The sequence below is a fragment of the Giraffa tippelskirchi genome, chromosome 5 (genome assembly GCF_054371585.1).
Source record: "Giraffa tippelskirchi isolate mGirTip1 chromosome 5, T2T-mGirTip1v1.2.pri, whole genome shotgun sequence".
NCBI classification, from domain to species: Eukaryota; Metazoa; Chordata; class Mammalia; order Artiodactyla; family Giraffidae; genus Giraffa; species Giraffa tippelskirchi.
In genome coordinates, this window is record NC_137279.1 from 47,610,864 (window position 1) to 47,634,095 (window position 23,232).

Consider the following 23,232-nt stretch of genomic DNA (forward strand, 5'->3'; position numbering starts at 1 on the left):
CACAACTTAGCAACTGAACATCAATACCCTGTAGGAGTTGCCCTCAGAGAGTCTACTGTTCAGTCTACCACTGGATAGGGAATTATTTTCCCATCAAAGAAAAGGTGAAACTGTTTCCAATCCAGGGTTAAATTTCAGATCAATGAAATATTAAAGTTAAAAAATATTAGAAAAATTCTATAAAGAAGCATACAAACAGCAAAACTGACCAACACACAAGCTTTTACATGATCACTCAGTATGTCCTAAAAGGGAAAGAAATAAGTTCTAAGGGGGAAAAAAAAAAGTGAATCATATACAAGAGCTCTTCTTTTCTCACCCCGCAGTGACAGCTACAAGTTGGTCATTAGACAGGCACTGGGGAAGATGGTGTGCTCTTTCTGAACAAAACCCTGATGTCAGCCAAGAACTGAAATCACTTCTGGCTTCACACTGGGAAAATGTGCTTTAAATTTGGCTGTGGTTGTTTTCTCTGATGGTCAAGGAGAATATGCTAGTGATTTGTGCTTTGGCATTTCCACTGCACACTGACAGACTGCTCCTTTTAAACACATACTCAAGTGATTTAGACAAAGTCCTGCGTATGACTGTAGCTTCACTAGAAATCCTAATAGTTCCTGGAAAAGTATGTGCTAACCCAGTAAAAAAAAAAAGAGTGGCAGCAGGCATGAGTGATGAACTTGGTGTAAATGCTGCATCAGGAATATTAATCTTGTGTTTCAAGTGGTACTTTCATCTCTATTTTCGAGGGATATTTTATAAACATGATTCTTTGTAACACCTGTAACCTTTCCATTGGGCATGGAAGACAAATCAGAGAAGAAAATAGGTGCTTTAACCAAGTTATCACTGTTCATCACCAGCAAAGCTGATGATAATCTCAGAAACAGAGATAACTGCTCTTTAATCATTCAATACATTTTTTTCTTTAAAAGCCTTTATAGCCATTACTCATCTACATTATACAAAATTCTGTCCTAATTATGCATGTGATCTATTCAAATCTTACTTTACTTTTTATTTTTGGCTTTGCTGGTTCTTCACTGCTGCATGGGCTTTTCTCCAGTTTTGGCGACTGGGGGCTACTCTCTAGTTGCAGTGCACAAGCTTCTCATTTCTGTGGCTTCTCTTGCTGTGGAGGACAGGCTCTAGGGTAGGTGGGCTCAGTAGTTGCAGCTCTCGGGCTCTAGAGTACAGGCTCCATAGTCGGCACATGGGCTTAGTCGCTCCAAGGGCATGTGGGATCTTCCTGGACCAGGGATCAAACCGGTGTCTCTCATGGATTCGCACTGGCAGATGGATTCTTTACCACTGAGCCACCAGGGAAACCCCCAAATCTTACTTCAAGTATAAGACATTAATTTAGATAAAAGGCCATGTGTGGACTATTATATTTACTTACGATAAAATATGATTAATTAAACCGCATAGCTGTGGGGTTAATCTTACTTTTTTGCGGCTGCAATCATTTGAAATGTCTATTTTTCTCCAAAAGAGAAAATGTTAAAATAACTTTGAAATCCTTACATGGCACAGTGCAAACTTGAGCTGCTGTTTAAAATTACCCAAGACCCATCAGATAAGGGGAAACCACTGGAGAACCAGGAATAAACACATTCCTACTTTTTGGAAAATAACCCTATATGTTAAAAATTTGAAATTTCTAACACTAGAAAACAATATCTTTGGGCAACAATTTTCTAACTCATTTTTTTAAATTCCAACAGATAAAGTTCTAAGATGTTATTGAAGGCTCTGTGCCTATTTGGATACACTTAAAATGTAAATAAATCTCATTTATTGGCATTTTCCCCTCTTCCCCCACTTCAGATTTTTTTTTTTTAAAGAAGAAACACACAATCTATGCAAATTTCTTGTTTATGTAAAGTATGTGTGCTGTGTGCTCTGTCACCTGATAACCATCCTTCTTCAGGGCAGGGACAGGACCATCAAAACATCAAAACCCACTCGATCACAAGCAAGGGAGTTTCCAATGGGTGGTTCCCAATGACAGGGTGAGGGTCGGAGAGGGAGAATCTATATACTCACTACAGAGACTCTTCCAGCCCCAGTCACAGAGGCAACTGCCTGGGAGAGAGAGAGACCTCTAGGATTATGTATGGGTTTTAGCATTCAGGCTATTTCTGGACAGAGGAAAAACACTACCATGAAGGCTGGTGATAACCTTATACTGCAAATAAGAATGAAAGAGTAAGGGGCTCACAAGCTGGGGCTTCCCATATGCCTCACCTTTTAATCCCCAGTTTAATCCATACACAGACTCGATGAAGGGTCACAGCCTTCTGTCCTAAACAGCCTTCAATAGGCTATGTAACTTTCCCAAGCTCATGTGATAAGAAGTGAGGCAGTGAAGTTTCTTCTCACTGGACAACACTGCACCACTCACATCCAAGTAACTGTGACTTAGAGTGTTTGTCCAGATACTCAGGCTTCCCCTGAGTAATCCTCTAGACAGTGCTTTCTCTTCCACAGTTCATAACTTTCCAGACTTTCAGAAACCTTTGGTTTGTCTGAGTTCAAAGAATCACCCTCCAAGGCTCCGGCAGGTACACAAAGGTCCAGAGTAATTGCTTTTACTTTTCCTAAACAATTTATAGAGCTATTTCTGGCTGTCCCTCAGAGCTTTAAAGTCCTATACCATGTGAGCTGCACCTCACTTCTTCAAGTCTAAGTATCCCCCCTGTGCCAGAAATTTCTTAATATTAACACACCTAACACTTATCCCAGTTCCTATTTTTCATATCTAAGCAGCACCAAAATTGACCGAGTATTTCACATTTTCTAATCTGGCTCCTTTTTGCCATGTTCTCTTCCCTGCCTTGGTTAGACTTTTCTCGACTTTGGCCTTGAGTATATGCAGGGACCTTCATATTGGTATGATCCCTCCTCACATCAGTGGCTTTTCCATACTATAGCCATCATCTTCCACTCCAGCAGCTACCCCCTCAGACAGCCTCCTCTGGTCTCTCAGGCTAGACTGGGTGTCCTCCCCTGGTTTTCCAAAACCCCCTGCACACATCATCCTATCACTGATACATGGTATTTTGATTTTGATTCTGAGTCTCAGTCTATACCATGGGCTTCCCGGTAGCGAGCAGAAATACAACTTGACATGCCTGTCCTTAACAGGAAGAAAAAAAATCAAACATATGTATAAGAAGGAAGTATTCCACAGTCATTTAGTATCTCAATTTTTCTTAGGCTTTAGCTATTTAATAGTTCATTTAACAAATACTTACTGGACTTATACTATATACCAGACATTCTACTAGGCACTATAAGGACAGAGATGATTAGCATACAGTGCCCTGCAATATGGTAAAGGATTCGGACATGCAAACATAATTGTTAGGTGATAAAGTTAGCACAAGATTCTCTGAAAACACAGACTGAGAAGACAAATGCATGCCTAAACATTTGGAGAGGACTGCATAGAAGCCTAGAGGCCTGGGTTAAAGACAGTTATACTGGTAGTTTATCAGCAGGAGACACAGGGCAGGACAGCTGTGAATGCTCTGCAAGTAATAAGTCAGTCAAGCCAGTAACAGAGCCCTGGTGAACCAGCTCTGAAGGAGAAACCACCTGAAACATCACCTTCAATCCTAGTGGCATGTTCATACATCAGGACCACCATTAACACTCCTTCTAAATAAGCTAAACATTCGAAGACAGACACCTTCTAAAAAACCACAATTATAGTAGTATTTCCCCCAAACTTAGTAAAAATTATAAAATATTTTTCTTTATGAATACTAGAAAGGCAATTCTGTGAGGACTTAGTAAGCAAAACTTATGGATATCAAACACTATTCCCTTTACAACTGAAAAGTAAACAGCAGTATCTTTTTGAAGAAAAAAAATTCAAAACATGTTAAAACAAATGTAGAATAGCTTGCTGCTGAATATATATATACATATATAAAATATATGCACTCATGCTTATTTCTATATATACATATATAAAATATATGCACTCATGCTTATTTCTATTAGCTTAAGTGTTTATGTCTGGAGCTTTCTTCAACCAACATACTCAAAGCAAGCAGAATAGACAATATGAAAAACTAACCCCTTCACTAGCCTTACCAGGGGATTAGCAGATCTTTGTCCAAGCCTCTTTGTTGGCAAAATCTATAACTGAATAAACAGAGAGACAAGATCTGCAAGTCCTCAGCACTCAGAAAATTATGACAGGGGGAAGAATGAAGAGCTGAGGTCTAAATCCTTTAAACAGGAATAATCTTTGAAGAAATCTGGCAATCTCAGTCCACTGTATTTAAGGGAATGCTTTTTTAGATACTCTGATGGATTCGAGTACTCTGAAGCAGGACCACAAAGATCCAACCAGAATATACTGTTAACCAGAGTCTCAGTCTGAGTTAATAACATTCTACTGGCCTGAGAAAACAACGTATGTGAAAAAGATACCAGAGCCAGCTTTTGTTGAACAAAGGATCCATGGCTCTGGCAAGTGTTTATCGTCTAAACCGTACTTCCAATTATATGACAACAAGCACAGTCTATGAGGAGAGACACTTATAATAACTGCCACATGATCTGCCCATCTTATCAAAGGCAAGAAAAAGATGGGCTCTGTGCTTGTGCATGGACACTTTTTATCCAAGTCTTTGATTTGTATGTGTTCAGTCCAAATTCTCGTGCATAATCTGGGAATCTAAAGTATTAGGCACAGATATGCAATTTAAATTTGCCCTACTGAGCCAGTTAAATGTTCTTCCATTACAAAGTATTCATTTCTTGAGTTCTTAAAGAAGTGGAAAATTTAGAAAACATACAAAAAAGAGCTTTTCAAACAAAGAAACATCACACTGATCTTTTTCTATTTGCTCCCCAAGAACAGAACTCATTTCGACCTATTTCCTTTAAACCCACTGTTTTCCTAACTTGTGCAAAGCACAGAGTAGGAGTTGGAAGGGGTTGTAAATTATGTTGATTCCCTGGTGTGAGCCTCACTCAGCAGGGATGAAGTGGGGGTGTATCCAGCTCTCTGAAAGGATAACACAGGCAGGAAGTTCAGGGCAAGAACCAGGCTTGCTGAAATGGTTCCAAGCCAGCTCACACTAGCCACAGGGAACCTCTCCAAATTTCCCATGCCACGGTTCTCTCCACGGTTCTCTCCCTCATGTTGCCAATGTGGCCATGCAAACCCTACTTGCCTGAGGAGAGTTGACTGGAGAAGCAATAGGTTCTTTATTACTCCAGAGCTCTCAAACAGACACATTGAACTCCCCCTCACTCCTTTCTTCCAATCTCCAAAACCAACTCCTTACCAGCACCCCACCCCACCTAAGTTCCCAACCAGTACTTCCCACTGGGAGGGCTGTGCCACGCCTGGGTAGTCACACATCCTTCCACTTCCTGCCTAAATTAGACTTGACCATTCACCTTCTGGCCTAGCATATTAATGTCTATCGTTGTTCAGTTGCTAGGTCATGTCCAACTCTTTACAACCCCATGGACTGCAGCCTACCAGGCTCCCCTGTCTTCCACTACTTTCTGGAGTTTACTTAAATTCATGTCCATCGAGTCACTGATACTATCTAACCATCTCATCCTCTGCTGCCCTCTTCTCTTGCCTTCAATTTTTCCCAGCATCAGGGTCTTTTCTGAAGAGTCGGTTTTTTGCATGAGGTAGCCAAGTATCAGAGAGAGCTTCAGCTTCATTCAGCATCAGTCCTTCCAGTGAATATTCAAGACTGATTTCCTTCAGGATTGACTTGACTGATTTGATCTCCTTGCTGTCCAAGAGACTCTCAAGAGTAATCTCCAGCACCACAATTCGAAAGCATCAGTTCTTTGGCACTCAGCCTTCTTTATGGTCCAACTCTCGCATTCACACATGACTACTGGAAAAACCATAGCTTTGACTAGATGGACTGTTGTCAGCAAAGTGATGTCTCTGCTTTTTAATATGCTGTCTAGATTTGTCATTGCTTTTCTGCCAAGGAGCAAGTGTCTTTTAATTTCATGGCTGCAGTCACCATCCACAATGATTTTATAGCCCAAGAAAAGAAAATCTGTCACTGTTTCCACTTTTTTCCCATCTATTTGCCATGAAGTGAGGGGACCATATGCCATGATCTTAGTTTATTAAATGCTGAATTTTAAATCAGTTTTTTCACACTCTTCTTTCACCCTCATCAAGATGCTCTTTAATTCCTTTTAGCTTTCTGTCATTAGAGTGGTATCATCTGCATATCTGAGAGTGTTAATATTTCTCCCAGCAATCTTGATTCCAGCTTGTGATTCATCCAGTCTACCGTTTCACATGATGTACTCTGCACAGAAGTTAAATATGCACAGTGACAGTATACAGCCTTGATATACTTCTTTCCCAATTTTGAACCAGTCCCTTGTTCCATGTCCAGTTCTAACTGTTGCTTCTTGACTTGCATACAGGTTTCTCAAGAGACAGGTAAGGGGATCTGGTATTCCCATCTCTTTAAGAATTTTCCACAGTTTGTTGTGATCCACACAGTCAAAGTCTTTAGCATAGTCAATGAAGCAGAAGTAGATGTTTTTCTGGATTCCCCTTCTTTCTCTATGATCTAAAGGATGTTGGCAATTTGATCTCTGGTTCCTCTGCCTTTCCTAAATCCAGCTTGTATATCAGGTAGTTCTCAGTTCATGTACTGCTGAAGCCTAGCTTGAAGGATTTTAACCATTACCTAGCAAGCATGTGAAATGAGCACAACTGTATGGTAGTTTGAACATTCTTTGGCACTGAACATTCTTTGGCATTGCCCTTCTTCAGGACTGCAATGAAAACTGATCTTTTCCAGTGGCCACTGCTGAGTTTTCCAAATTTACTGGCATATTAAAAGCAACACTTTCACAACATCATCTTTTAGGATTAGAAATAGCTCAGCTGGAATTCCATCACCTCCACTAGCTTTGTTGATAGTGGTGCTTCCTAAGGTCCACTTGACTTCACACTCCAGGATGCCTGGCTCTAGGTGAATGAACACACCTTATCTGGGTCATTAAGACTTTTTTTTTTATGTAGCTCTTCTGTGATTTCTTGCCACCTCTTCTTACTCTCTTCTGCTTCTCTTAATTCTATACCATTTCTGTCTTTTATTGTGCCCATCTTTGCATGAAATGTTCTCTTGGCATCTCCAGTTTTCTTGAAGAGATCTCTAGTCTTTCCCATTCTATTATTTTCCCTTGATTTCTCTGCATTGTTCACTTAAGACTTTCTTATCTTTCCTTGCTATTCTTTGGAACTCTGCATTCAGAAGGGTATATCTTTCCTTTTCTCCTTTGCCTTTCACTTCCCTTCTTTTCTCAGCTATTTGTAAGGCCTCCTCAGACAACCATTTGGCCTTTTTTCATTTCTTTTCCTTGGGAATGGTCTTGATTACTGCTTCCTGTACAATGTCACAAACCTCTGTTCATAGTTCTTCAGGCACTTTGTCTATCAGATCTAATCTCTTGAATCTATTAGTCACTTTCACTGTATAATTGTAAGGGATTTGATTTAGGTCATACCAGAATGGCCTAGTGGTTTTCCCTATTTTCTTCAATTTAAGCCTGAATTTCTCAATAAGAAGCTGATGATCTGAGCCACAGTTAGCCCCAGGTCTTGTTTTTTGCTGACAGTATAGAGCTTCTCCATCTTTGGCTGCAAAGAATATAATCAATCTGATTTCGGTGTTGACCATCTGGTGATGTCCACGTGCAGAGTCGTCTCTTGTGTTGCTTCATTTTGAACTCCAAGGCCAAATTTGCCTGTTACTCCAGGTATCTCTTGCCTTCTTATTTTTGCATTCCAATCCCCTATGATGAAAAGAACATCTTTTTTTGGTGTTAATTCTAGAAGGTTTTGTAGGTCTTCATAGAACCATTCAACTTTCACTTTTTCAGCATTAGTGGTTGAGGCATAGCCTTGGATTACTGTGATGTTGAATTGTTCGCCTTGGAAACAAATGGAGATCATTCTGTTATTTTTGAGATTGCACCCAAGTACTGCATTTCAGACTCTTTCGTTGACTACAAGGGCTACTCCATTCCTTCTAAGGGATTCTTGCCCACAGTAGTAGATATAATGGTCATCTGAATTAAATTCATCCATTCCTGTCCATTTTAGTTCACTGATTCCTAAAATGTCGATGTTCACTCTCACCATCTCCTACTTGATCATATCCAATTTACCTTGATTCATGGACCTAAGATTTCAGGTTCCTATGCAATATTGTTCTTTGTAGCATCGGACTTTACTACCAGACATATCCACTACTGGTCATCGTTTTCTCTTTGGCCCAGCCTCTTCATTCTTTCTGGAGCTTTCTTTGCTCTTCCCCAGTAGCATATTAGACATGTCCTGACTAGGGGGACTCATCTTCCAGTGTCATGTATTTTTGCCTCTTCATACTTTCCCTGGGGTTCTCGAGGGAACAATACTGGAGTGGTTTGCCATTTCTTTCTCTTTTTGTTACAATCTTATTTTTCCTTCCTGTGTCTAATTATTTCTAAATTATCATTACATTCATTTTAATATTTTATTTGTATCAAACATATGAATGTCAAATACACATCCTCAAAAATAATAAGCAATTAGGGGGGAAATATATTTACACCTGCACCTAAAGAGACAATATTGCAAAGGTGTAAATCAACAACAAGAAAAAAGATGGAATTAATTCTCAAACTACTGATGTTCACATTCATTTGCTTGTTGCATGCAAATAAGCATATCTCAAATATTTGGTCATTGCTAACTAAAAAAGCCCTAAGCTAAAAGCACTATATAAATGCTTTGAGTTTTTTCCAGGTATCCTGAACATTCAAAAACTTACTGCCTTAGAGGGACTTCCCTATAGCTCAGATGGTAAAGAATCTACCTGCAATGCAGGAGACCCGGGTTCAATCCCTGGATCAGGAAGACCCCCAGGAGAAGGAAATGGCAACCCACTCCAGTATTCTTGCCTGGAGAATTCCATGGACAGACGAGCCTGGCAGGGTACAGTCCATGGGATCACAAAGAGTCGCACACGAGTAAGCAACTAACACACACTGTCTTAAGAAGGTTCATGAAGATCCAGAAGCAGCAACCATAGACTTTAGAAGAAAACACTTTCTATCTTGTGTACTTAGAGCCCACTGTTTAAACATTTTTAATTGTTTAAAGCTAATAAATAAGAAGCTTTTATTTCCTTTTAAAATATCTCTTTTTTAAGAGAGATAGGATATCTCTGACCCTATCAACAATCCTATCCTCGTTGATAGGATCAGAGGAAGATATGCCTATGAAATTGTTTTCAAGTTACTAATTTTTGCAAACAAATTGTTTTGCAAAAAATAAAGGAATAGATCATGTATAATGAAATCACTTTGCTGTACACCTGAAACTACAACGTTATTAACTATACGCCAATATTTTAAAAAGGCAGAAAGGAATAGCCAAGAGGCATCAAGAATTCACAATGGGCTTTATTACACACACACACTTTTTTTTTTACTTTATTTTATATATATTAGTATTAACACTATATTTAGTAATATATAAAGTAAAGTGAATACCAAAAAAAAAAAAGTACTAGCTTCATTTAATAAATAATGCACCTTCCTCACTGCCCAGCAATCTGTTATAAAGCAAATTTCGTATCGATTGGCTTTGTTTTTGGACTCTGTCTTTTGTTCGATTGACTCGTGTATCCATTCATGAGCTGAAGAGTCTTAATTACTAAGGCTTTTAATGAAATCCTTACAAAGTAGGTCCAATTCAGCAACATCCTCCCTCCTTCTGCTGCAGGTGTATCTTGATTTATACCAATCCCTGCTGTCTGCCACAGAGTTCTGAATTATATTTTGTCATGAAATTTATATTGGGGTTTTATTAGAAATTTGCTGAGTATAGACACTTATTTGGGGAATACTAACATTATCATTCCTAAAAGTCTTATTGGAATAATGATTACTCCTATGAAAAACCTTAGTGCAATTCGTTTCTTTATATTTTTATGGCTATCAATAAAATGTATATTTTATCCAATAAAAAAGTAAAATAGAATATGTCTTTTCAAATTGCCCCAATGTTTCATATGCCATTTACAGAATAATTATATGATGATAATAAAATAGTAGAAAAGTTTTCATGTTGAGTGACCTATTTTATGTATAGTGTTTTGAATTTTACATTAAAAACCAAAGTTATGTTCATCTCTTAGTATATGACACTGTATTTCTTTAGACAGGTTCCCCTGTCCTATTAAAATAGTTTTTAAATTATAAAAGATTTATTATACCCAACTTTTTATAAACATTATTATATAAAGACAGGTGTGTGTGTGTGTGCACACACACATTTGAACCTTCTGATTAAAACATAAACCATAAACCATACACATTAAAATATTGAAAAAAGTTCCCAAAATAACTAAAATGCCATTTTGCCAAACTATTTCCAAGCTGTCTCTCAGCAAAGAAATGTGGAATTCCTGCCAATCTCTTCCAGCTAGTCTGTCTTTAAACAATACTAGGGACCAAGAACAATTTTCAACTAACAGATTTAGCTGGTCTAGTTTCCTGGGACTAGTGTGTTAAGAATTAAAGGTGGTAACTGCACAGCTTGAGCTGTGATGCTCTGGAGATGGATGCTGCACTCAGACCTTCACTGGCCAACAGTCTCTAACCAAATGGGGTGGCAGCATGTCTTCGTGCATGAAAATGTCTGATAAACATTTCAAGCTCTTTATTGATTCAAAAGAGAATCCATATTCACCATTCATTGTTTGGTAAAGTGTCTCGAAAAAGTGTTGACAGAGCCTCAAACTGTGAATCTAGGTCCAAAACAAGTATTTAAGATTTCAGCACATAGTAGTTCTTCTTATTAATATCCTTGAGTCGAATAGGCAAGTAATTTCCTCAGAATAATTTGAGGAAAGTTCAATTTGATCTTTATCTGTACACAAACAATCATTCAGTCCCATGGTTGGCTATGAAATAAACAGCTTTCTCTGAGTTATTGGTAAAGGGCTAGCAAAATTCAACCACCTCATCTCTCCATCTATGTTGACAATGAACTGATCTATGCACAAATAAACAGCTTTCTCTGAGTTATTGGTAAAGGGCTAGCAAAATTCAACCACCTCATCTCTCCATCTATGTTGACAATGAACTGATCTATGCACAACGCGTGACTCTGCAAGAAACAATGAAGCAGTTATTGAAACTGAGCACTAAAAACTTGTCACCAATATCCACAATAATAAAGTTTTAAACTCAAAAAGATGTAAAAAAAAAAAAAAAGACACCTAAAAATGATTCTGGTTTGGTCCCAGTGTGGCTATGAAAGACTATTGTCTATTATACACTGATTCACTGACAACTGGAGGGGAAAAAAATATAAATTCCAACAATTATGATGTTAATAATAATTTCATCTGCAGCAACATTCAAGAAGTTGATTAGATGATCCTAATGGGTGATTTAAAGTGAAAGGAAAAACACCCTTAGCATAATTTAATAAGTTCTTCAGACTGAAGCATATTCAAGAGTTTCATGAAAGATCTTCTCGTGGCCTTTTAATAGCTCTTTCCAGTTCCAATTAACTTGTTAAATGCCAATTCTCCTTACCTCATCAGAAATCTAAAGCCAGCCCTTTCTGATTAAATCATTAAATGACCATTAACAGCACAATGCCTAGTAAGTATTTATGGACAGTCCAACACATATAAGCAGCTCATAATTTTTCATGCCAGTAGAACAGAAAAGCTGGAGTTTTTTTCCAGTTAGTTAAAAAAAAAAAATCAGAAATGTCTTCATCTTTGGGATACATGAGGTTACATTTACCTAACACATCACCCTGCCTAACTGTTTAGATTAGCATAACCTTTCTGTAGACCCTCAACAGACAGTGCAGAAATGTTGATTAACAGAGAATTCATTTGCATGAAAAAGCCAGGTTGGTACTGAAGAAATCTGAAGGCACATGTCAAGTGTGAGCTGTGGCACCTGCCAATGTGATGAGTAAAGTCACCCCCATCATGAGTTACTCAAATGTCTGCCGACTTCTCCGATGGGCAAGCACTACACTGACAAGCACTGCCAATGTCAATCCCACTCTAACACTCACTGTCTGTACAAATCTGCCTGCAACCTCCATTTCCCCACCTCCCAGTCTGCTTGCTGCCCCTGGGGACTGGACAAGCCTGGCTCAAGGGACCAACGAGCACACCCAGGGGTCTGGTTCAAAATTCAGGAGGTGTGTACCTTCTCAAGACAGAGGACACCCACCCACTGAACTGTTCACAGGTCAGCTCGGCCACATCCCCTTTCCTTGGACTTGAATTTCTTGCATCTGTGAGTAACCTCAAATATGAGAAAGTGACTCAATCTGCAGAGAAGGATCCACAGCTACCTAAAGCTTCTTTGCTTACAATGTTATACAGACTCCTGTGAATCTAATTACCCCCATGTACCTTTTCCCCATGAAGTCTTACAGATATTATCATTGAGAAATTAAAACAAGATCAATAAAAATGATCACTTATAGATCACTATATTGAAGCAAAGGAATTATTAAGTTTCAGTCTCTTCCAGAAATCAGATAAATTGCCAAAACTTATTTCAATGAATATGTTACTAATAACACTTTGGTTTTTTAGTTGAAACAGAGCTGACTTACACTGCTGTGTAAATTTCTGCTGTACAACACAGTGCTTGTTACACACACACATATATATTCTTTTATATATTATTTTCACTATGGTTTATCACAGAATATTGAGTGTAGTTCCTTACAACAGTAGGACCAGCAGTTGCATTTGAATTGGCTTCTTTTGTCCCCTAAGGTCAATTCCCTGTAACTTTGAACCAAAGGATGAAACAGTGTAACTTTGATTTTCTTTTAGCCCCATGAATGCCAACTCCTCCATTATCAGTTTTAACCACCTATTTTTATATGTTGATGACTTCCCCCCAAATCCACCCCAGCTTCGATTTCTCCATAGTCCTCTCTCTGCACATGAACATTTAGCTACCTGCCAGACATCTCCAGGTGTCTCCTATAGTCTAAGGCTGAACTCATCAAATTTCTCCCCTGGCTCTTAGTGGTGGTCCCACCACTTACATAGCTCAAATTTGAACCTGTGCCATCTCATGTGCCTTCCCTCTCTCTCATTTTCTGACCTGAATCAACCTCTATGTCTCCTTCTATTTCTTATATTACTCCTCATTCTATCTCTGATATTGCCTATCTAGTTCAGATCCTGATCATTTCTCACTTGAGCTACTGCCGTGTCTCCCAGCTAGTCTCCCTGATTCTGCCTTTTCAGGGTAGAACTTATAACCCCCTCTCCACAGTGGCCAGCATAATCTATCTAAACCTAAATTTGTTCAGTAACTCCTCCAATGGAACCTTTCAAAGGTTCTTCAATGACCATAAATTCTCCCATGTCCTACTGGGCCTTCAAGAATCTGGGCCTCGCCTACCTCTCCTTCTAACCTCTACACTCCCCTCCTCTTGAAAAGTCCTTCTTACTTTTTTCACGTAACATGTACTCATCTTTTAAGACTATTCTTGAAACTTATCTCTTCCAATGCTTTCATGGCCCTCAGTCTTATTAGCAAGATTAGCCATCCCTCCTATAACCTACGTGTGCTTAGTCACTTAGTCGGTCCGACTCTGTGTGGCCCTATGAACTGTAGCCTGCCAGGGTCCTCTATCCACGGAATTTCCCAGGCAGTAACACTGGAATGTGTTGCCATTTCCTTCTGTCCCCAACCCAGGGATAAACCTGAGTCTCTGGCTTCTTCCACACTGGCAGGCCGATTCTTTAACACTAGTGCCACCTGGGAAGCCATCCTTCCTATAACTCACCTACCTACCCAGACCATATTGCTGTCCCTATATTTAGCCTGTGAGCTCCTTTAGGGCAGGGCTTACAACTTATCATTTATATCCCCAGCTCACAATCCAATGCTTTTCACGAGGTAGCCTTCAATTAATATTGAAGAATGAGTGAACATGTGGAGTTCAAAAGTGAGAGCTAAAGATCTTTATCAGAAAATGAAAGTCAACGATCCTAGCTGCTATTTAATCAAGAAGGTCCTGCTACTACATTCCCTAGGGCAAATCTGTATTTTTTCCTTTGTCCTCTATTTCAATTTTTACATTGCTTCTTCCATTCCTGAAATAACTTCAATTATGTTGAGACTATCGGGATCATTGAAAGGGATATTTCTATCCTCTCTCCTCTTTGCTGCAAAAATCATCAGTATTTTCATCCATGGAAAAATGTGTCCCTCTGTGATTCCATTTATCTATGGGAAGGAGGTCTGGACCCTCACCTAGTCTCTCTCCCTGCACCCCACACCTTCACTTTCAGCTCAGAAATGGTCCTTAGGCTGATCCCCTCCTCTAAATTCCCAGAGCCAGGTCTTTATCACCTCCTACTCAGACTATTTTAACAAACTCCCCACAAGAGTCTCTCCTCCTCTAGCCTCTCCTCTGAATAACTCTTTATACTATCTGGGCCCTACTGGAAATCTGATCATGCCTTAACATCATCTCATGTGATCAAGAAAAAAATGTAAACTTCTTAGCCTGAAGGTCCAGGCCCCAATACCCCCTTGCTCCATTCTACCTTTCTAACCTCACCTGTCTTGGTGCATTCTAGACTCACATCCATCTGCCAATCACTGATCACTTCTCATCAAGCTATGATCTGTCACATCTCTCCAGTTTTGCTCATGCGGTTCCTCTGACTTTATCCCTTTGTCACTTTGAAAAGTCTCTACTCATCCTTTTGGAAGATCCAGTTCAAATAAGCTTCTCCCCATAAAACTTTCCAACCTGCCCAAGTTACAAATCATGACTATTTCAGGCTTTCCATAGCATTTAGTTTAGACACCTGTATGAAACACAAAATACTGGATCTATCTCTACTATAAAAGCAAAACTCCATGCCAAAAAAAAAAAAAAGTCTGTGAATTACATATCTTTGAATATTCACTACCTAAGATAAAGCCTAAGGCAAAACAAGTGCTCAAAACAAAAAAAGAAGTTGAATCAAGCCATCTTCATTACATAGCAAGTTCTCAAAGGCAGGAACAAGGTCTATTTATCCTTGCATTTTTAGGGGCATCTATCACAGCTCCAAGATTAAGACAAACTTGTGGAATAAAAGAATGGCCCACTTTGGGGTCAAACACAGGGTCAAACACACAAAACAGGTAAATCAGCTAATGTGAAATATTTGGAAAGTAGAAATATTTCCAAAATGATTTAAACACTTTTATTATGAAATATTTCTGGCATACAAGCCCTAGAATGTGCCACTGGCCAGGAACACAGTTATGGGTCTACCATGAGATAAGAACCAAAATAAAGAATAGTCATCTAGAAACTTTTATAGCAACTTGACAAACCATCCATGGGTTTGTCTTAAGGTACTGGCTGGATCTTGTTGAATTGACATGGTAAGTGGCATGGATGGCAAGAGTTGCAGGCTAGTCATGGCTCAACAGTTTGTGCATACCATTCATGGTAGATTGACAGTTAAAAGAAAAAAAAAAAAATTCAGAGACATTTGGAAAACACCACCAAAGACAATAATATAACAATGTCCCATGTACCACAGCCAATGTCTTCATACTCACCTTCCACATTTGCTTGAAACCTTTTTGTCCCATGACATAAAATAATACAGACACAGCTGAAGCCACCTCTATGTATTTCCCCAATCCTCATGTCCTCCTTTCCTCTTCAGAGACAGCTTCCAAAATGACTTTTTAAATCGGTTACTAAATCCTGTTTGGCACTTCCTTGGTGGTTCAGATGGTAAAGAATCTACCTGCAATTCAGGAGACCCAGGTTAAATCCCTGGGTTGGGAAGATCCCCTGGAGAAGGGACTGAAAACCCACTCCAGTATATTCTTACCTGGAGAATTCCAAGAAGAGTGGAGCCTGATGGGCTACAGTCCATGGGGTCACAAGAGTTGGACCCCATGACTCTTGTATGACTGAGCAACAAATACGAATTCAGACACTAAATCCAATTTAGTCACATGAAATTTTCCTGCTGAGGTTTACGGCAATGTGTCACTAAAGAATACTAATACTCTAATATTAATATTAGATATTAATTCTAATATTAATTCTAATACTAATATTTAACAGTGGTTGATGTTATTTTGAAGACTTCTGCCTATTTAATATCACTGTATATGAACACCTGTGTTGTGTATCCTTATCTGTGATCCTCTGGCCACTGACAGACCTGAACTCCAAGCAAAGGAACATCTGCCACCTAAACCTTTAGTGAGAGAAAGACCCTTTCTTAAAATGCCCACAACCTGAAAAGAAAGATTAAAGAGCAAAGGGTGAGAGTGTAGAAAGAAAGATTCCCACTGACTTCCACTAAGAAAACAGACTTCCTGAGAACACTGGGCTGATAAGACTTAACTATCAAAGATGCATCTTTCGCTGTTAGAGGTTAGCTTGGAGAAGACACGAGAGAGAGAAAAGATGGCTGAAATGATAGGTGGGAAATACATGCTTTCCACAGAGAATCAAATGGGCACTGTAGAAGCCAACACGCTTCCTGAAATTCAAACCTCTGGTTTTTGCATGACTGCCAACTCATTTCCAAAGCATCCACAGCTCATCCAACTTGTTTGGCTGCCTCCTTATCGAAACTTTACAAAACTTTAATTTCAGCCTCATGAGCCCTGCAGCTGTAAATTAATTGAATAAAATTTACAGACATTATGCAGTGAGATAAAGCACTTTCAAAGTCTTTTCCCTATTCAGTTGACTTAGCTGCTGAGCATGCCAGTTTTGCTTGACATGAGTTCAGAGCCCTGGAAACCTTCCTAATCCTACTCTCTAGGCCTTGTGCCTATTCATGGAACCATGTTAACCCATATCCAGAAAATTAATAAACCTCAGATGGGTTTAAGCACTCAGAAATATTCCCAATACTTCTTGCCATTCATCATATTTAGGCATCCTCTGCAATGGGAGAATCCTTCTCAAAGGGGCACAACAGCAGCAGATAAAATTCCTAAGGTTATTAGCATGCAACAAAATATCTCATTGAAGATTTCTGGGGTCTAAAGCCAAAGCCAGGAATTAAATTTACTGAAGGTGAAATCACTTATGCTTTGGTTTAATACAGATATTCTCCAAACTGTTTTTCTGAACTCATCCATTTCACAATGAGAGTGCAAAAATTATCACAATTTTTAAACAGTCAAGGAAGTAAAACTACTCCCATGTCTGCCAGCAAGCAAGCAGCTCACCGGCAGTTACATGACTCTACATCATACTGACAGAGAGAAGACAAAAGACTATTAATTTCTTAAAATGTGTAGTCTTAATACGCCAGGTGCCATAATTTATAACGATTTCCATGGTTACCAAGAAAGAGTTGAAATGTCCCCCTCTGGTTGATTTTCACAGTACAACTGCGACCACCTCTTCCAAAGGAGGTCAAGTCTTTCAGCTTCCATTTCCAACAATTTTATCTGCATGTGGAAGCCTCCAAGCCCATCAGAGCTGTGGGCACAGAGGCTTATCTCACAAGCTTCTGAGATAAGCTTCCCCCTCATGGCCAAGACTTGGGTTTGAAACAATCTCTGATAACTGACTGTTAAGGGAGTTTTGTAGATTTTGTGAACTCTCTGAAACATTATCCCAAACAGTAAGTTGAGGATAACAACAGTGCTCAAGTAGGGTTGCTGTAAATGTGAAACAAGAGAAAGTAATGCAAGACCTGGGCACAGAACAAGTTCTAGGTGAGAAAACTTTGGAAATGTAAATATATCTATTTTTCCCTTCTTTAGAAAAGAAACCCAAACAGAGCCAACTTATTGCACTGCTGAATTGTACTTTAAAAATATGGCCCTTGCCAAGGGGGAGGTTGGAGTGGGGGAGAGATGGATTGAGAGTTTGAGATTAGCAGATACAAACTGGGGATGGATAAACAAGGTCCTACTGTATAGCACAGGGAACTATATTCAATATTCTTTTCCTTTGATAAATCGTAATGGAAAAGAATATGAAAAAGAATGGTTATATATGTCTAGCCAAATTACTTTGCTGTACAGTAGAAATTAACACAGGGTTATAAATCAACTATAATTAAATAAAATTTTACTAAATACAAGAACCAAGAAAGTTCACAATTTCTTCTTTATAACTTAATCAGAGAAAAGATCAAAATATCAGGTGTTTGATGGCCATAAAAGTGATACCCCCTGCCTCTGCACTGCTGAGCAAGAACTGAATAGAGTAATTCCTTGTGATAAATGCTTGCAACTTGCCTCAAGAATTCTGGGCAGTGGGAAAATTAGTTAACTCAAACAAATTTCATTAAATAAATAAAATTCCAACACTTGTCTCTTTGGACAAGAAACAGATGGAAACAATACAAAAGACTGCTAATGCTTTGGCAAACTAATCATTCTTCCAAATGCCATTTACAAAAGCCCACCAGACCTCCAGCTGTAGCCACGCCATAGGAAACCCCTACAGCAATTATAAGGGTATTTAACTGAAGACCATAAACACGAGAGCATTTTTCAAAAAAGAGAACTCCCAAATAAACAAATCTAGAAAAGAATTGCTGTTTATATCACAGAACCATAGTTTCAAGTAGTCAGTGTTGACATGAAAATATACAAATGTATATATTAACATATATATATACATATATACACATTTCAGGGAGAAGGAACCCTACCCTCCCTTTTCCTGAGTTCTTGTGACCGGACTAATAATAAAATTGACACAGTACAGATGACCAGAAGAGAAACAAATTTTATTTCATGTGTACAGAGGTCTCATTAGAAATGGGACCTAAGAAGTCACCAAAGCAGGCAGTTTTTATACTTTTTTTAGGCAAAGAGACAACAAACAAATTCGTGATGAATCAACAGGACAAAGAAAGCCAGGCTTTGAATGCTTACTTAGTGAAGGATCTAAACAGAGTTTGGGCTTGGGGCAGTAAATCAAAGAAGTAACAGATTTGTTTATACAGGCTTCTTGGCCCCAGATTTCCTAAATTTAGCAATAAGGGGTATCCTTCTGCCTTCAAATGCCCAAAGAGTACCTTTCACATGACAGATTTATGTGCTGACTTCAGGGAGTCACAGAAGGAGGGTCAGAGTGTCCCTTTTACATAGGTTGCTTTGTAAGGAACTTTAACTCGAAATAATCGATATGCCATTGAAGTACATTTTGGGGTTGCCTGCCCTGGGTCCCAGTACACACCCCACTTCATCACGTAATCTCTCAATAATAAGAACTTCCATCAGTCGTCATCAAGGAAACAGTCAGATCTAAGTCTCGGCAGTTTTTGCAAAATAGAAAGCCCAGAGAAACTTGTTCATACACTGAAAATTATAACTGACTTTTAGAACTAGCTAGTCTTGTTTCTGACACAAAGCAAAAATGTTGGGTAAAGGAAGAATTCAATAGAGGAACTCCTTATGCAGGTGGCTGATGCTTCACCAAAACACTGAAGTGCTTGCCAAGCACCTACTATTGTGCTTGTGTGCTTAGTCCCTCAGTAGTGGCTGATTCCGGAGAAGGCAATGGCACCCCACTCCGGTACTCTTGCCTGGAAAATCCCATGGACGGAGGAGCCTGGTAGACCACAGTCCATGGGGTCGCTAAGAGTCGGACACGATTGAGCGACTTCACTTTCACTTTTCCCTTTCATGCACTGGAGAAGGAAATGGCAACCCACTCCAGTATTCTTGCCTGGAGAATCCCAGGGACGGCGGAGCCCGGTGGGTTGCCGTCTATGGGGTCGCACAGAGTCGGACACGACTGAAGCGACTTAGCAGCAGCAGCAGCAGCAGCAGTGGCTGATTCTTTGCGACCCCACAGACTGCAGCCTGCCAGGCTCCTCTGTCAGTGGGGATTCTCCAGGCAAGAATACTGGAGTGGGTTGCCATTTCCTTCTCCAGGGGATCCTCCCGACTCAGGGATCGAACCCAGGTCTTCTGCATTGCAGGTGGATTCTTTATGGACCGACCACCAGGGAAGCCCAGTACTATTAGTACATACCTAATGCTGTGCCAAGGAGTGGGGGTGACAACAGCAACAACAAAGTAAAACCAACCCCTGACCTCAAACCAGTTTATGCTCCAGGGAAATAACTGACCATGACAATACGAATATCACAAGAGCTATGCCAGGGAGGGTCACAGGGTAGCTATGAAGGCAGGAATCCCAGAAAATAACCTTAGTTACAATCTCAACAAAAGGTTATCCCCTCTCATAATTAATGCCATCAACATTAATCCAGTCCTAAAGTTCACCCTCTTCTAAATTCCTTGTTTTACTGAGTTCCTGATTCACCTAAAAAATATCATCCAAACTGGTTCAGACATCATAGCTGCTGCCTGCTTCTTAACACATACCCTACACCTTCTGTTACAAATGCTTCTCAATCTGGGTCCTCACTCCCAGCATCCACATCCTTCATTATTTACTAGTTAGCTACTAAAATATTTTCCACAAACAAGAATCTGATTTTACTCTTTCTTTTTCTATATATAATTTTTATTTATTTATTTTTGGCTACACTGGGTCTTCACTGATGCACACAGGCTTTCTCTAAGCTTCACTGAGCGGGGGCTATTCTCTAGTTGCACTGCATGGGCTTTCATTGTGTGGCTTCTCTTGTTGGGGAGCACACGCTCTAGGGTTCAAGGGCTTTCTAGGACTTGTGGCTCCCAGGTTCTAGAGCACAGGCTCAGTAATTGAGGCGCACGGGCTAAGTGGCTCCGCTGCATGTGGGATCTTCCGGGATCAGGGATCCAACCCGGGTCTCCTTACACTGGCCGGCGGATTCTTTACCACTGAACCACCGGGTAAGCCCTACTCCCTTTTTTATTAATAAAATCTCTAACAGTTTCTGATGGGCAGAAGATGAAGTTCAAACTAACTGGTATAGCTCAGTCCAACCAGCAAAGCAAATACTCACTTTATCCCTGCCGCCGCCGCGCCCCCCCCCACCCCCGATTCAACGCAAGCTAATACAGAAGCAGTCAGACTGAACTCAGCACCGACCCCAGGACTCTCAAGCCCCCGCTTGCTCTGTACACACTGTTCCCTCTCCTTAGAAGGCCCCTTCCCCTTGGCCTTGCCCAGTGAGCTCTTTTCTCTTTCTTCTAACACACTGTCTTCGGTATAGCCTTCTTTGGCTGCAGGAAGGTTTAACATCCGGCCCTGTGTGGCTATAATACTCTACATATGCCACAGGACTGTATTCAGTGTATTGGTGTGATTTTATTTGTCTTTTTTCTTCCTAGAAAAAGACCATTTCTTAATCACCTGCCAGAACCTAGCACAATATGCAATACAAAGAGTATATTTGATAAATATCTAATGAATGAACTAGCAGAATTACTAATCCATCCTCAATACAAGTCTAATAATGGAAATTACTACCTATTAGGCTGGTACTGTACCATGTTACAAAGATAAAATTATCCTGGGCCTGATAAAGAAATACTGTTATAGTCCTGGAAACAGCCAGAATGGGAGGCTTTTTATAAATGGATTCTTTACCATTCACTGCATCCGCCTCTAAGGCTAGCTCCACTGCACTCACCTTGCAGCTTGCAAGTCATTTGAGGTTTGAAGTTAGCTCAAGGGAAAATAAGACTGGCTTCTGACAAACTTATTTTTAAGCTTAAGGTCAGATTTTATTAAAAAAAAAAAAATAAATGCAATGTATCCTAAGAAGACGATTGAAAAAAAAAAAAAAAAAAATCTCTCTCTGCAGCTGAAATCTTTGTATGGTCAAGAAAACATTGTTCGCTTGCCTCCAGGAAAGTTATTAACCTATACCAAAAAAAAAAAAATCAGGTTTCATCAACAGTCTCATATAGCCAGCTCTCAACCAAGCAAGAATAGAGGTCTCTGACCGAATTCTCACTTACAACCGAATCACTGATTACAGATACCCTGGTCTCCAAGTTTGTTTGTCTCACTAAAATAAATTTCTCCTGGGGCTGCAGATGCATACCAGGGAGCCAATCAGGTGGGAAGAGGCCAGGCCTCAGTGTGAGGCTGTCAATTTGCCATGTGGGAGCACGAAGGAGGAAGCAGAGGCTCGGGCAAGGGTGCAGGGAAGCCTTTCTTCAAGGTCCCAGGACTCCCCATTAAATGCTACAGGAAGGCAGAATTCTTAGGATAAGAGTAGGACTAGGAGACCAAACAAGGCATGGTGAGACATTAATACAGTCAGAGCTCCAAATGCAGCCTCAATAGAGCACATAGCCAAGATATTTCTCATTCAGCAATGCACACCTAACTCCAAGGTAGACAGACTCGCAGAAGTGGCAGACCTCAGCAACAAATAAACAGAAACTGCAAATTCCAGTGAGGAAAGGTCATGGATCTAGAAGTCAGAAGTCAGGCTCTGCTCTTAGCTTAGTCTCTAGATTTGTTGCCTTTGACAAGTCAGTTAACCTCGGGGGAACTCAATCTCTTCATCTGTAAAGTAAGAGTCCAATCAGATCATCTCTTAGGTCTCGTCTAATTCTAAACTACTACAATTCCACATAAGGATTCTAAGCTACAAAAATGAAGATGTTATGATTTTAGATATTCTTCAAATACTAATTTAGGAAAGACCCTTTCATTAGGATGTTTTCTCTTTCACTGCCCATGAGATAAATCACTACATGCTCTCACAAAGAGAAACAACCAAAATACAACAGAAATGACATTTAAAAATTGTATTACCGAAAACCCTCACCCAGCACAGCATTTGGGTACAACATGGTATTTGAGCAAGGTATTTATGTGATAGAAACATGTCTGGAGGTTTCATACTCCCTCTTAATAAATCATTAACAAAGTTCACCCCCCCCAAAAAAGACAACTTACGTTTTTCCTAGTTAAAAGAATCCAGGTGTTAATACTACTAATGCTCGCTAAGTGATCCCATCCATAATAACCAGTGTTTGAACAGTGTTACAGCTGTCTTAAGGGCTCCTGAGTTAAATGCTCTCCCTCTTACTGATATTTTGACTCTGAAGCAAATGATCTTGAAGGAAACCCACGTGGGCCAGCATGGGTGGGAAAAAAAGCCACATTGGGCAAGCAGAGGGTCTTTCCATGCCACATATATAAGGACTGCCTATGGTGCAGAATTCAGTGCAGCCAGAAGAATCTCTGGCTTTTCCTTAACATTCTTCTGGGTAGCTTTGCTCAAGAACAAG

The 23,232-nt window shown here is 39.8% G+C and overlaps 1 protein-coding gene across 6 annotated transcripts in view; it reads right to left on the reverse strand.

The window, feature by feature from the left end:
* Nucleotides 1-23,232, reverse strand: part of SMYD3 (SET and MYND domain containing 3) — a 714,859-nt gene that overhangs the window by 313,088 nt on the left and 378,539 nt on the right. Inside the window, exon 2 of one of the 6 annotated variants that reach the window (XM_081486886.1) lies at nucleotides 15,646-15,839. The exons of the other annotated variants lie outside the window; for them this stretch is intronic. Coding sequence (XP_081343012.1) covers nucleotides 15,646-15,678 — 33 coding nt within the window. The 5' untranslated portion in view covers nucleotides 15,679-15,839. The remainder of the gene's footprint in view (nucleotides 1-15,645; nucleotides 15,840-23,232) is intronic. 6 annotated transcript variants of the gene reach the window in all.